Raw genomic sequence first — 14,003 nt, 5'->3', positions numbered from 1 at the left:
TAAAATACAATAACACGTGATTCTGCAAAAAATAATGCTATGCAATCATGCTTTTGGAAAAACACCAATTCTATCATAAACATTTCTGTGTTCTCTAACTGTACATTTTCATGACATAACTGGTGAATCTTTGTGTTACGTTTTTCCGGAGGTTTTTTTTTTTTTTTTGTATGTGTTTTTTTGGGGGGTTGTTATGTTCATGAGACTTTTGCCTACACTTGCTCTTAACTCTGAAGTTTGCCCGTCTGTCCCTAATCACGAAGATTAATAGCTGCAAATATAATCATTCTTTTTAACTAAGTGGTTGACTTAAGTGAAGGACACTTGGTAAAGATAAAACAAACACCCATGAGAATGGATGGACCTCGCAGAAGTGAATACAAGCCATGATGCACTGGAGGCTAAAGTTTTTATGTTTGAGGTAAAAATGTTACATGACGAAGGCCTTCCTGATAGGTCCAAAGCCTTTTCTCTTCTCTGCTGGAGCCTTTTCGTTTTTTTCCGACCATCTAGAGTTAAAACAAGACTTTAATTTTATTTATTAGTATTACACATTACTCATCAGACATGTTGGAAAGGATGTCTATAATACCATATATTTAAATACATCGCCACATTCACAAAAGAAGCGTATTTTTTTTTTTTTTTTTGAGGGATGGGTATTTGCTCATCTTTATTTGGTGTTGAATTTCTGTTATAGAAAAATCCATTATCAATAAGTAGTGGAATAAAAAAAAAAAAAGAGTAAAGATGAAGCATTCAAAAACTATAGTTTAATGCAATTAAGACACTCTTAACACTCTACTGCTTTTTTCCTGTCTTAATTTTTTTTTTTTTTAAATTAGCAAATCGACGAACATGGTTTGATTTGTGTTGATGAGAATGTGCATTGACTTTAGCATTATCATCTTTTATCAGTATGTAGTGCGATATGTAAACCTTTGCTCTGAACTGTGGAGACATCATCAACGCGACCTCTTCTGTGTTGCTGTATATGTTTCTATCCCTAGCTGGATAGTCTTATTTTCAATCAATACCTCCCCACTGGGGATGTTATTTATTGATATTATGCCAGCTCTCATATCTATATGCTGACGAGATACAATTGCAAAGCAACAGCCCGAGCCAGCACTGGGCCTGCGGTCGTTTTTACTGTTCGTTCTTTCTGTCCTCAAACTAATAGGTAGAACTGTAATAAATACAAACTGTGCAGCTTACAATTAATAAGGGGAAGTGCATATATTGATTGATACTTAATATGAAGAATGATACTTAGTTACATTTTCTGTTTGTCATTGGCAAAAGATTCTTCTGACTTGGATGCAAACAATAAGTATAGCGAACAAATTTAATACAGTCTCTCAAGTTATTAATACCAGCAGAATTTCATTATGTTTGAATGTGTTGTAAAAAAGGCAGTATTCGAAGATGGTCACTACTGGTATGGTTTTCTTGAGCAATCAGTCTAACACTGATGATTTATCAATGCCTTCAATAGTGGTGATTGTGTAAAAGTGCCGTATACTCTAAGCACCAAAGCCACTATATGTCTATACAGCGACAAACGTTGGAATTGACATTTGTCAGAAGTCAGAATGCATCTAGTGCCTGCCCATTAGCTAATTTGGCTTTGCCAAACATTTTGCCTGCTTCTCATAGATAAGTATTGGACCGCCAATGTTTTTTTTGTTTTTTTTTCAGTCTTTATTTTATTTGTGCATAGATGTGCAATCAGGCTTTGTAAATTTGTAAATAAACATGTTCACAAAAGATGTCATTAGAATAAAGTAGCATAGACAATAGCATGTTGGAATATGAAATAAAATTAGAGAAAATATTTCTAGTTAAAGAAACTGACTACACCGTGTAGAATACATGAGAGTGGAGCCACCAAGTAGTTGGGACACTGAGCTCAATTGCTAGCCCTGAAGTGTGTATTAGGTGAAGGAGCACAAGACAGACAAGCTAAAGTGATGCTGCCGATAGTAGTTAGGGAGAAGCATAGACCATTATATAGAGCCTGAATGCTTTCCCAGACCAGATGAACCCTCGAACATAGTTCACTCAATCTATGCTTGTTTCAATCAGATCCAGACAGGCAAAGTAAGAGATTCATGCCTCCAATAGTGCCATATCGTACGGCATTACCATGGTCCCAGGTGTTATCGGGAACCAACTCCTAGTATCCAGAGGCCTCCACCACCTTAACTGGGAGAAAGCCTCGAGATCCCCGATGGTGGTGTTTCACTCCAGGTCGTGGACCACGGGCGGTGACATTAACCTTCTTGGTTCCCCACCTAGGAGGGGTGTGCCAAACTGGAGTTCTGGCTGGATGTGGTGTCTTTGATGTAGGTAGTGTAATTAGCTTCTACCGAGCCTTACAGCTTCTCCAGGATTGCTGACACACTGCATCAAACCTTTGCAGAAAATCTGCTTACCAGAATCTGAGGACTGCCTGCTTCCCATGAGTAGCATTGCTGTCTGCCATCTTGGAAAGGCTGCGTGTAGGCTGCTTTCAAGGGTTTGTCCAGGAGCAGTAGAAAGGTGACTGCTCACTTGGTGGGGGCCGGGATAACCCCTGCCAGCCTGGGGGGGAGGAAGGGCGCGAGTGCAGAGCTCTGGAGACCCACAAGAAAGGAGGCCTTGTCCGCCCTGGATGTAGAGATTGGCCGCTTATTCCACCAGGGAAACACCATGCCTCAACAAGCTAGAAGCCGCAAAAGTTTCTTAGCAAGAATAGTGTGCCTGGAACCCACTTCAATGTTGTCACCTCTTTGCCAGACAAAAGTCAGGAAAATCAAGGTATTTTGCCCTCTAAATCACATTTTATGGTAAGTGTAGTCGGGAGCTTGTGCTTTCTGCATTCGTTCAGGATGGCATCCAGGCCTCGCCCCTGGACTGCCTAATGATGATTTTCATTTTTTTATTTATTTTTTTTGCAAATTTATTTATGTATGTATTTTACGTTGTGAGCTGGATAATCTAAACCTTCGGGTCCAAAAACATTAAAATTTATTTACTTTTAATGTTTGTTCTTTTTAAAAATAGGCCAGTCAGAAATCAATACACAAAAACACAATTAATAAACTCTATAAAAACCTCAATCAAGGATGCATCACATGCAAAAAAGGGCAGAGCAGCATGTAGGTAATTGGATCAGACCTGGAAGCATTAATTAAAATCATGGTAAATAGATGGGATATCACAGTATTCATGAAATTTAATATTATTTTTTATTTAAACATTGTGATAACCACAGACAAAAAGAAGTGATATCATAGCATCATCCAAATTCTTGCATTCTTGAGGTTTTTGTCTGGAATTATGCTGATTAAAATACTATCCACAGTTGGATTCTCTCCCTCCTCCATGCATTCTGTCAGTGGAAAGGGGGAGTGAGGCAGCTGTAAGTTATTTTTTAAATTTTATTTATCTTGCTCAGGACATGGGTGTTGGTCTCTGAGCATGTAAGGACTTGTGAGCGTAACTCCCATATTTTTATCCTTGTATGATGTGTTTTGCTGAGGTATGTGTCACTTTTCACTAGTAAGAGTCACACTCTCATCTATCCTTTTCTACCCTGTGGGCTACTTTGCATTATTATCTTTGAGTAGTTACTCAAGTGGTACGTCAGACTCTGTGTGATGGTGGGCTCCCCTAGTTTGATGTGTCATTTTTTTGTATTTATTTTGTGATTTTGCAATAAATGCTACAGTTTACTACATAAAGATTTAGGTTGGGGGCTGGGGACGACAACATTTTCTCACCCAGTTGGTGGAAGTCTAACTACTGTTGTGAATAACTGTGCCTTATCCCTGCAATCCTTATCCTTATCTGAAAAAACATGTGTGAAATCCAGGTTATTAACTAAACTGTAACGTGTGTGTATAGTTACATACATACATACATACACACACACACACACACACACACACACACACACACATACTGGAGACACCTCGCTGACCATAAGAATGTCTACAGCATCCTCTGTGCAGGTACCTTAAACCATTGCAGATCGTTCTCTAAGCATCTAACCATAGAAAAACACATTGGCATTAGTAAACCGACCGTATCACTTCTTTGAATATAGAGACATTAGAACGTTGCTCAAAAGGTGTTAAATATTTTATGTATAACAGTCTTGTGCAGTATTTTCATGTGTACGGCAACTTGTAAAAGGAATTTTAATTGAGTCTTGTAATCCAAGCTTTTTACAGAGATTAGTGAGTGTATGTAGACATCGTAAACTTTATAAAATTTTGACTCAGGTGGAATCAGCCAATTGGATAGTAAAACGTTTTTGTGTCATATGATGGTTAATGATCTGTCTCTCAGAAAGTGATGGTCAGTGGCTGTTTCCGCCTTGGTCTCAAATAAAAGGAAATTATGAACTATGAGAATAAAGACACATTTACCAATCTTTGCCAAAGTTAAAGGCATTTTTTTTTTCCAAATAAGATTTGGGGACATTATCCAAAACGTGTTCAACTACATCACAAAATATAAACAGCCAGTGATATGTTATTTTGCAACAATGAGGCCTAGCCATGGCTGTGTATAACACTCCCTTCTACTTGACTTCCCTCTTTTTCTATCAGTGCTGGTTACAAAAATATTACTGGTACTGTAATTTGTAACGAGGGGCTCCAAATCCCCACAGGACAATGAATTATTGGCATGTAAATTAAATGTGATTTTACAAAGTGTATTAACCAAACAAGTAGACCTTTTTTCATACACTAATGAAATGGAAAAAAAAAAAATATATATATATATATATATATATATATATATATATATATATATAGTATGTTTTTACATATAATGCACTCTTGTTTTTTTTTTTTTGTAGTCGTTATATTTTCTGTGAGACATTTATTTCCTATACCTGAGGTACATTTTTTACAGAATGAAGCAATCACTGAATGCATAAAATGATATAATTGTGGTACTTTTAAAGCTCATATATAGATATCTTGTTTACTCAGCAAAAATGCATGCACTCAGACCTGTATGGAAGTGTGTGCACAGTGACATCTTGTGGATATTTGTAGTTAAGGAAAGCTTACAGGGCTGGTAACTAAAGTGAGAACATATTTTAAAGAATGAATTTCACATTTATGACCAAAGTAGCCAAACTGAGCTAAAGTTAGAGATTTTTTTTCCAGATCAGCTATTTTGACCTTAAACTAGCAGCTGATGAAGGAAACCAAAATGCCCCATTCTTACAAGTAAAATTGCATTGTGAAATGTATTTTATTGATTTTGGTTTTTATTAATGCATTTAACAGCCCATCCCTCTCTGTTTGTCAAAATATACAACAAACCATGAATTCCAAAAATCACAATATTAGTCTTGGAAATAAATTCTCTAAAATACAGATTTTTTTGGGGGGGGGAGGGGGAAGCTGTCAAGCCGTTGTTGATGCATTTCTCTTGAGATACCATCTATTTCTTCTCTTGCATCATATCTACAAACAAATCAGTAACAAAACACCTACTAAAATGGTTAATAAATACATTGGCACTACATACGTAACAACATTCCTGTTCTGTTAACTGATGTTCCGAGTTGAGCAAATGAAATCTACAGACGATTTAGGATTTACACCTATAAAACATACCAGTATGTCCATTTATTACTTTCTAGTTAATTCTTTCTGATAATTTAAAACTCAATCTGTCAGGCGTCTCCAGACCACACATTTTCATGCTTGTCCACATTACATATGGACAATATACTGCCCAAATACTAAAAAGTAAACTCTGTTTAGTAGATATACCTCCAATGAAAGCATGCATTTAATTATGTGTTGAATAGTAATTTTATTAAGAGTGTCCATTGTTTATATTCCTTGTTATTAAAGTCTTATTAGCATAAAAAATATCCTCAATCACGTCTGTTCTCTGTTTTGTGATCCCTACAGCTGTTTCTGGACTTTACTTTCTGAGAAAGGACTATCATGAAAACCTAAACATAGATCAGCCTGCAGGGACACGTCTGTTGCAGGTCCATGTCATGAAAGACACACCAGAGGAGGTTCCTCACTTCCAGCTCTGTCAAATTCTGATGAGTTCTAACCCTTACTTCCATTTCTTCCACGTTGAAGAACAAACGGGGATTCTGTATCTGAACCGTAGTCTAGAAAGGATAGATTTCAACCATTTCAGTAAGTCTGATATGCAATGTGTATTATGTTTAACCTGTTCTATGTATCATTAGATACTTTTTAATTTATTACTGACGTGAACTGCAACATTAGTGAATTACCATGAGAAATCTAAACTCTATCACTTTCCATATTTCTTGATCTATATATTGAGGGTGCTCATCACTTCTCCGCAAAACTACATCACTAAATACAACTTTTAACACTGAAAATCACTTACAACTTATGTTAATTTTTTATTCATATGATACTTTGTAAAAAAAATATATATTAAAGATGTATGATTATAAACCAGTTATTTTCCAAGCACAGCCAGGGCACTAATTGAAAACGAGGGGGTTTTATTCTATTCTCTCTGTGTTCTATTAGCTTTTAACAATGATGGACATGGAGCTAAGGTGTATGGGCCTAGTTGCAAGATAAAGCAATGTGGATTTCTTATTTAATTTTATTTTTCACACCTAACAAATATTTCTATTTTTTTCACACCTCTCTTGATGCCAAGTATGTTACTGAGATCTGAAGGTAGTGCTTTGACCTGAAGACTGACCTCAACCATGTCATCGAACATGCTGTAATTTAAGAATGTATTGTAACAACGATATTTATATATATATTTTTCCAGTGGCAACTGTATGAGAGAAAATTTTATTTTTGTTTCTCCTATACCTCACGTGCATTGTGGGGAGTTGAAAAGCCAAAAAAGTTTACATAATGCATGATATGTGGTGTTTGATTTTTCTTTTCCTGTAAATTTTTAAGGGAGCATATCATCTTCTCAGAGGATTAATCTCAAGGTGTCCATCTTGCCACGGCCATTTGAAGATGAAGATGACTGTGACAGAGCTCCTTCCATCATGGTCCGTCTTATCCTCAATAACCTCACATCTCCAAGCTGCTCCTCGTTACAGCCCAGGCATTTTTGTTTCAGTGACACAGAACTCTCCTTTCACATCAAGGAAAACAAACCTCCTGGGGACTTCTACAAATTTTTCCCTGATCCTGCTGTGCAGCGCTGTCCAAACATTACTGTAAATTACATGCTAATATCTGGTAAGGGAAAAGGACATTTTGAGGAAACTAAAAGAAGGTAGCAGGGACATTCTTCCTACATTATTTCACTTGACTTTATTACAATTTGCTTAAGATGCTCTCTTCATTGTGTTTTCTATTTTTTTTATTTTATTCATTTCTAGTATATTTTTCTAAACCTTTTTGATTTTATTCCACATTACACCTTAAATTATGGTGTCCACTAATCATGGCTTCCATTTTTTTTTTTTTTTTTATTGCTTTCGTGTTTTCTTTCTCTTTTCATTTCTCTCCATCCTCTTTTCCATAGAGATTTCCTTTTCAGTTTTTCTCTTATTTCTTCAATTCTCCCTCCACCCCCATTTTCCATTTTTAGATCTCCTCTTCTGGGTTCCTCTCCCTTTCCATCATTTATCCCCCTATTATTTTCCATTCTCCCTATATTTGCATTCTTTCAATTTAAATTTCACTTTGTCATGTATCTCGATCTTTTGCATTGATTTTCGATGCTGTTTTCTCCCTCTTTCCTTCCATTGTCATTGTCCTATTGTTCAATTATTCTTACCTTTTTTTCAATTTCTCCTTCAATTTGTTCTTCCTCCTCTTCCATGCTCCTCTTCCACCTTTTGTACTGCTCCACACGACTTCATACCTCTCTGCTTTCAATCACTTCTACATTAACCCCTTAAGGACCAAACTTCTGGAATAAAAGGGAATCATGACATGTCACACATGTCATGTGTCCTTAAGGGATTAACTGGAGCTTATGTATACAGATGGAGGGAGCAGCTCCTAGTAAGGTCCTCAGGAGTGTGGCAAATATGAAAGGAGAGCAAATACTTGCTTTCATTTCATATTTGGGACACTCCTGAGTACATTCAAGGTGCTCCACCCTCCATCTGTATATATCCGTTCTTTAAAGATGACTAGAGAGACTTTGGTTTGGGTTGTTCCAGCCTGCCTTCCATTACTCAAATCACTAGTGCTAGAAACGTACCCCTTGGTTCTTATTAACTGGAGTGTGTTTAGTGATCCATCATTCACTCTTACAATTATTAGTGTAATGGAAATTTGAATTGTGATGTGTTGAGTTTCCTTTTGTACATACATTTACACAGTTGAATTTCAGATTGCTGATAGATGACATGTATTCATGAGAAAAAAGAGTCAAATAATAATGCCTTTGGGTAGGGGAATTCTACACGTAGACATCACAATTCTTCTAATACACCAACAGTAGACCCTGTTAAAAGCTCCGGGTTGCAAGATTTAATCCAGACTGGGTTTATCTAGCTTCCGATCCTTTCAAGACTAACCGAAAAACTGCCATCTGAATGGTTAATTTCTACATACATTTACCAGTTGCTTATTTGGTTCAGTGTAATAGTGTGTTAAATGTGCTCCCATTTGGGTATGCTCTATAAATGTGTTATTATTTGTGTATTAATTATCCCTGCTAGGTGTAAAATGCAACCATTCCCATACATTGGTCTATATAGTAACAGCAAAGCAGTCCAGGCACTCAAGGTCTTCATAGATCAGCAGATTTATTGGAAAAACAGGACAGATACAGCAACGTTTCGATCCCTTCAGGGATCCTTATCAAGCATGATAAAGATCCCTGAAGGGACCGAAACGTTGCTGTATATGTCCTGTTTTTCCAATAATTCTGCTGATGTATGAAGACCTTGAGTGCCTGGACTGCTTTGCTGTTACTGTATGGATTAGAGGTTTGCCAGCCCTAGGTACAGTGCACCAAGGTCTTCAGATGATGAGTGTAGATCCCTCCCTTTTTGCCACAATCCACCTCAAAAAGCACCTTATGGAAAAGTTCTCTTTGTAACGTCTAGCAGTAGTCCTAAATTTATGATAATGATGCAATTTTCAATAAAAAACATATACATCCATAATTTACTGCTACTGGGTAGTCATTTTAAATCTAAATGTTCCTACTTGTAGTAGCGCTTGCCAAACTAATTGCAATGTTAAAATGTTCTGATTTGTTTTTACATAGAGAATGGTTTCCCATTCCGGTACAACTCAGATACTTCTGAAGTTAGCCTCTTACAGTCTCTGGATCGAGAACAAAGAGAGAACTATGATCTTGTGGCAAAGTGCATATTTAGGGATTTAAACGCTAAGGTGGAAGTAGACGTAGAACAATCGTTCCAGATCATGGTGGATGATGAAGATGATTCTGCTCCATTTGTTCTCAATGGGACCGACATCATAAATGTTGTTGTGGAATATGAGAGAATAAAGGTGAGAAATTTCCTTAAAATTACAGCGTGGTTACTTGTAGGCTTATCTGGTGGGTGAGTGATCCAATGTTCTACCTTCTTCGCTTTCGTTGATTTAAAAAAAAAAAAAAAAAATGTTTTATATATATATTTATAACAATGTCCAAAAGCTTGCACTCCAGTATAGTTAGAAATTTATAGCCCGGTGCTTGTCGGCATCAATAATATACATGGTAGTTTGAAAAGCACTCCAAGGACTTCATATAAGGTGAAAATAAAACTTATTTCTGCAACAACCAAGGTGATCGACGTTTCAGTCCTACAGCAGGACTTTCATCAGGATAACAGTGCATTCAAAATGTGACAATATATATAACAAACATAATTATTCAAAGTACATAGGATACAGCTGAATCTTACCTGAGTTTGTGTGTGCTCCAGTGTCCTGCCTGCCGAAAAAACGCGGGCAAAAACAGGTTCTGCATATTGTATTCAGCAGCTGGTGCTGCTGTGAACCTCTGCGTGTTGGAGGTTGTCATGGCAATTATGTAAATTATGTTATTTACATTATGTACTGGACACCCCCATGAATATGAGTATGTATTAATTGATCCGGAATATCTCTTGTAAATTTCTCCGGTTTAGCATTTGTACATATCTGCTAGCTATCTCTCTCCTACTCACTAGGTATTACTGTGCAATACTGTCAGCCCGATTGTATTAAACATATATCAGTCCTGTGTATATCTTCCTCCTATACTGAGTGTTGCGCTGCTGCCGTTTCCATGCTGCCGATCGCACTTGCGGCTATTATCAGGAATGTAAACACGCCTCTAAGCGTCCCGGTTGGTTGCCATGACAACCTCCAACACGCAGAGGTTCACAGCAGCACCAGCTGCTGAATACAATATGCAGAACCTGTTTTTGCCCGCGTTTTTTCGGCAGGCAGGACACTGGAGCACACACAAACTCAGGTAAGATTCAGCTGTATCCTATGTACTTTGAATAATTATGTTTGTTATATATATTGTCGCATTTTGAATGCACTGTTATCCTGATGAAAGTCCTGCTGTAGGACTGAAACGTCGATCACCTTGGTTGTTGCAGAATAAAGCTAAGTTTTATTTTCACCTTATATGAAGTCCTTGGAGTGCTTTTCAAACTACCATGTATATGTGTATTAGCTATCAAATATGCCATGGTAACTGTAATGAAGCAAAGTTGGGTCAACTGTCATTATTTACTAGATAATAATGAAAGATATGATACAATAACTCCAACAGTTACTAGAGAGACTTCAGCCCTGCAGAGATTGCAGGTGCAATGTTCAGTGTCTCCACACTCTACATTGGGACATTTAACTCCCCCTATAGAGTTTCATTGATTCAAAGCATCTGACTGAGAAGATTCTGTTTGGAGCAGAGTGGTGATTGCTGCACATGCACACTAGCCCTCCTCCCCCCCCTTGTCAGGGTACCTGTAGTCTCTACCCCTGAGACGGGTAGAGACTTAGACGTTGTTCCATCCAGACGCCGTGATTCTTCCGTTCCTCGCGGTCCCCTCGCGCATGTAAATGCCGGCCGCGAGAGAACTATGCCTTTTTGTAACGTGACGCTCAATAGTCGACGTCATGACGCCATTCTAGCCCGACCTGTCAGTCAAATCCCGGACACGAATCAGGTCTCGGCGGAGGCGTGATTAGTCTCTAGAACCAGGGTATTTAAGGGAGCTCTCAGCATTTGCTCATTGCCCTGTCGTGGTTCTAGCCAGCCTAGTCACACAGTGCTCTTGTATTCTCTTGTCTTTTGGTTCTGACCCGGCTTTGTTATTACTTACCTGTCTTCTCTGTTATCCTTGACCCGGCTTGTCTCTCGCTTACCTGTCTTCTCGTTCCCTCGACCTCGGCTTGTCCCTGACCATTCTATACGTAGTTTTACGTTAAGTCCGGCCATTCTAAGGTCCGGTATACGTATCTGCTACTCTTTGTACTCTGCGTGTTGGATCCCTGTCCCGATCCTGACACCCCTCCATGCTTCCCTATGTGGAAGCATTGGATTGGCTGAGATGATCAGTATGACTTTCAGCCAGTGAAGGCAGGGAGGCACAGCAAGACCAGCACTCCGATGGATATAAAGTAAATAACCTTCATTGTATATATTCTGAGCAGCCTGATAATCTAAAATATTATAATACTATAGCGTCAGGAATACATGTTGTTATTCCTAAATCTATAGCGTTCCTTTAAATATTTACCTAAAATACTGGAATTTTTTCATTTCAAGGGAGCCCTGGAGAGAATGTATACAGTATCTCACAAAAGTGAGTACACCTCTCACATTTTTGTAAATATTTTATCTTTTCATGTGACAACACTGAAGAAATGACACTCTGCTACAATGTAAAGTAGTAAGTGCACAGCCTGTATAACACTGTAAATTTGCTGTCCTCTAAAAATAACTTCACACACAGCCATTAATGTCTAAACCATTGGCAACAAAAGTGAGTACACCCCAAAGTGTCAATATTTTATGTTGCCACCATTATTTTCCAGCACTGCCTTAACCCTCATGGGCATGGAGTTCACCAGAGCTTCACGGGTTGCCACTGGAGTCCTCTTCCACTCCTCCATGACGACATCACGGAGCTGGTGAATGTTGAGATCTTGCACTCCCCCACCTTCCATTTGAGGATGCCCCACAGATGCTCAATAGGGCTAAGGTCTGGAGACATGCTTGGCCAGTCCATCACCTTTACCTTCAGCTTCTTTAGCAAGGCAGTAGTCATCTTGGAGGTGTGTTTGGGATCGTTATTATGTTGGAATACTGCCCTGCAGCCCAGTCTCTGAAGGGAGGGGATCATGCTCTGCTTCAGTATGTCACAGTACATGTTGGCATTCATGGTTCCCTCAAGGAACTGTAGCTCCCTAGTGCCGGCAGCACTCATGCAGGCCCAGACCATGACACTACCACCACCATGCTTGACTGTAGGCAAGACACACTTGTCTTTGTATTCCTCACCTGGTTGCCACCACACATGCTTGACACCATCTGAACCAAATAAGTTTATCTTGGTCTCATCGGACCACAGGACGTGGTTCCAGTAATCTATGTCCTTAGTCTCCTTGTCTTCAGCAAACTGTTTGCGGGCTTTCTTGTGCATCATCTTTAGAAAAGGCTTCCATCTGGGACGACAGCCATACAGACCAATTTGACGCAGCGAGCATCGTATGGCCTGAGCACTGACAGGCTGACCCCCTTCAACCTCTGCAATGCTCTGCAATGCTGGCAGCACTCATACATCTATTTCCCAACCTATGGATATGACGCTGAGCACGTGCACTCAACTTCTTTGGTCGACCCTGGCGAGGCCTGTTCTGAGTGGAACCTGTCCTGTGAAACCATTGTATGGTCTTGACCACCGTGCTGCAGCTCAGTTTCAGGGTCTTGGTAATCTTCTTATAGCCTAGGCCATCTTTATGTAGAGCAACAATTCTTTTTTTCAGATCCTTTGCCATGAGGTGCCATGTAGAATTTCCAGTGACCAGTATGAGAGGAGTGTGAGAGCGATAACACCAAATTTAACACACCTGCTCCCCATTCACACCTGAGACCTTGTAACACTAACAAGTAATTTGACACCTGGGGTGGAAAATGGCTAATTTTGCCCAATTTGGACATTTCCATTTAGGGGTGTACTCCCTTTTGTTGCCAACGGTTTAGACATTAATCGCTGTTTGTTGTTGTGTTTTTTTTTTTGTTTTTTTTTAATTCTTTATTTTGTTTGTGGATTTGCACATGCAAAAAAGGTACAGTAATCTTGTTATCCACTTTTGTTAAATGGTAAGTATATTAACAAATACATGCATATTTAACTTTCATAGATAACTTTACAAGCAAAATAGCAGCAAAATAGCGTATATGCGGTTGGTTTGCATGAGTTAAGTTTTGCTATTGTGTTGTGGTATGTGAACTAATCCCTCTGGGGCTTACCTTGTTTTATATTCTTTAGTAAGGTAAATAAGGTAAATACAGTACATAAGTAGACATAACATACCTAAATAGCTAAGCATCAACACTGATAACATTTTTATTAAATTATATATGGGCTTGTGGTATGTGAACTAATCCCTCTGGGGCTTAACATGTTTTATAGTCTTAAGTAAGGTAAATAAGGTAAATACAGTAAATAAGTAGACATAACATACCTAAGTAGCTAAGTATCGACACTGATAACATTTTTATTAAATTATATATGGGCTTGTTTTCTCACATGTACTGTGCCGTCTTAGTGTCTGACCCTCTGGGACTGTGGTGAGTGCCTCAGGAGGTTGACTGGTGGTTCCACAGGGCCGGCATTCGACATGTATATAGGGCTTGTTTGGGTGGGTGCTGGCGTTTTCTGGGGCTTTGGGTTAGTGTATAAGGAGGTTAGTTACAGGGTTCCAAGTTGTATATGGCGTGTGGTGGGGCTTAAGGTGACCTGCATTCTCGTGAGGTGGGCGCTCATGTATCGCTGCCAGCAGGGAGGTCGTCCTCTACGGAGCCATCCCGTGTTTCAT

The 14,003-nt window shown here is 38.8% G+C and overlaps 1 protein-coding gene across 1 annotated transcript in view; it reads left to right on the top strand.

The window, feature by feature from the left end:
• Positions 1 to 14,003, top strand: part of RET (ret proto-oncogene) — an 84,055-nt gene that overhangs the window by 29,784 nt on the left and 40,268 nt on the right. Inside the window, exons 2-4 of the mRNA XM_063434067.1 lie at positions 5,931 to 6,173; positions 6,936 to 7,226; positions 9,220 to 9,467. Coding sequence (XP_063290137.1) covers positions 5,931 to 6,173; positions 6,936 to 7,226; positions 9,220 to 9,467 — 782 coding nt within the window. The remainder of the gene's footprint in view (positions 1 to 5,930; positions 6,174 to 6,935; positions 7,227 to 9,219; positions 9,468 to 14,003) is intronic.

This window comes from Pelobates fuscus, chromosome 10, assembly GCF_036172605.1.
Source record: "Pelobates fuscus isolate aPelFus1 chromosome 10, aPelFus1.pri, whole genome shotgun sequence".
Lineage (NCBI taxonomy): Eukaryota > Metazoa > Chordata > Amphibia > Anura > Pelobatidae > Pelobates > Pelobates fuscus.
This window is presented reverse-complemented; position numbering and strand designations above follow the sequence as displayed.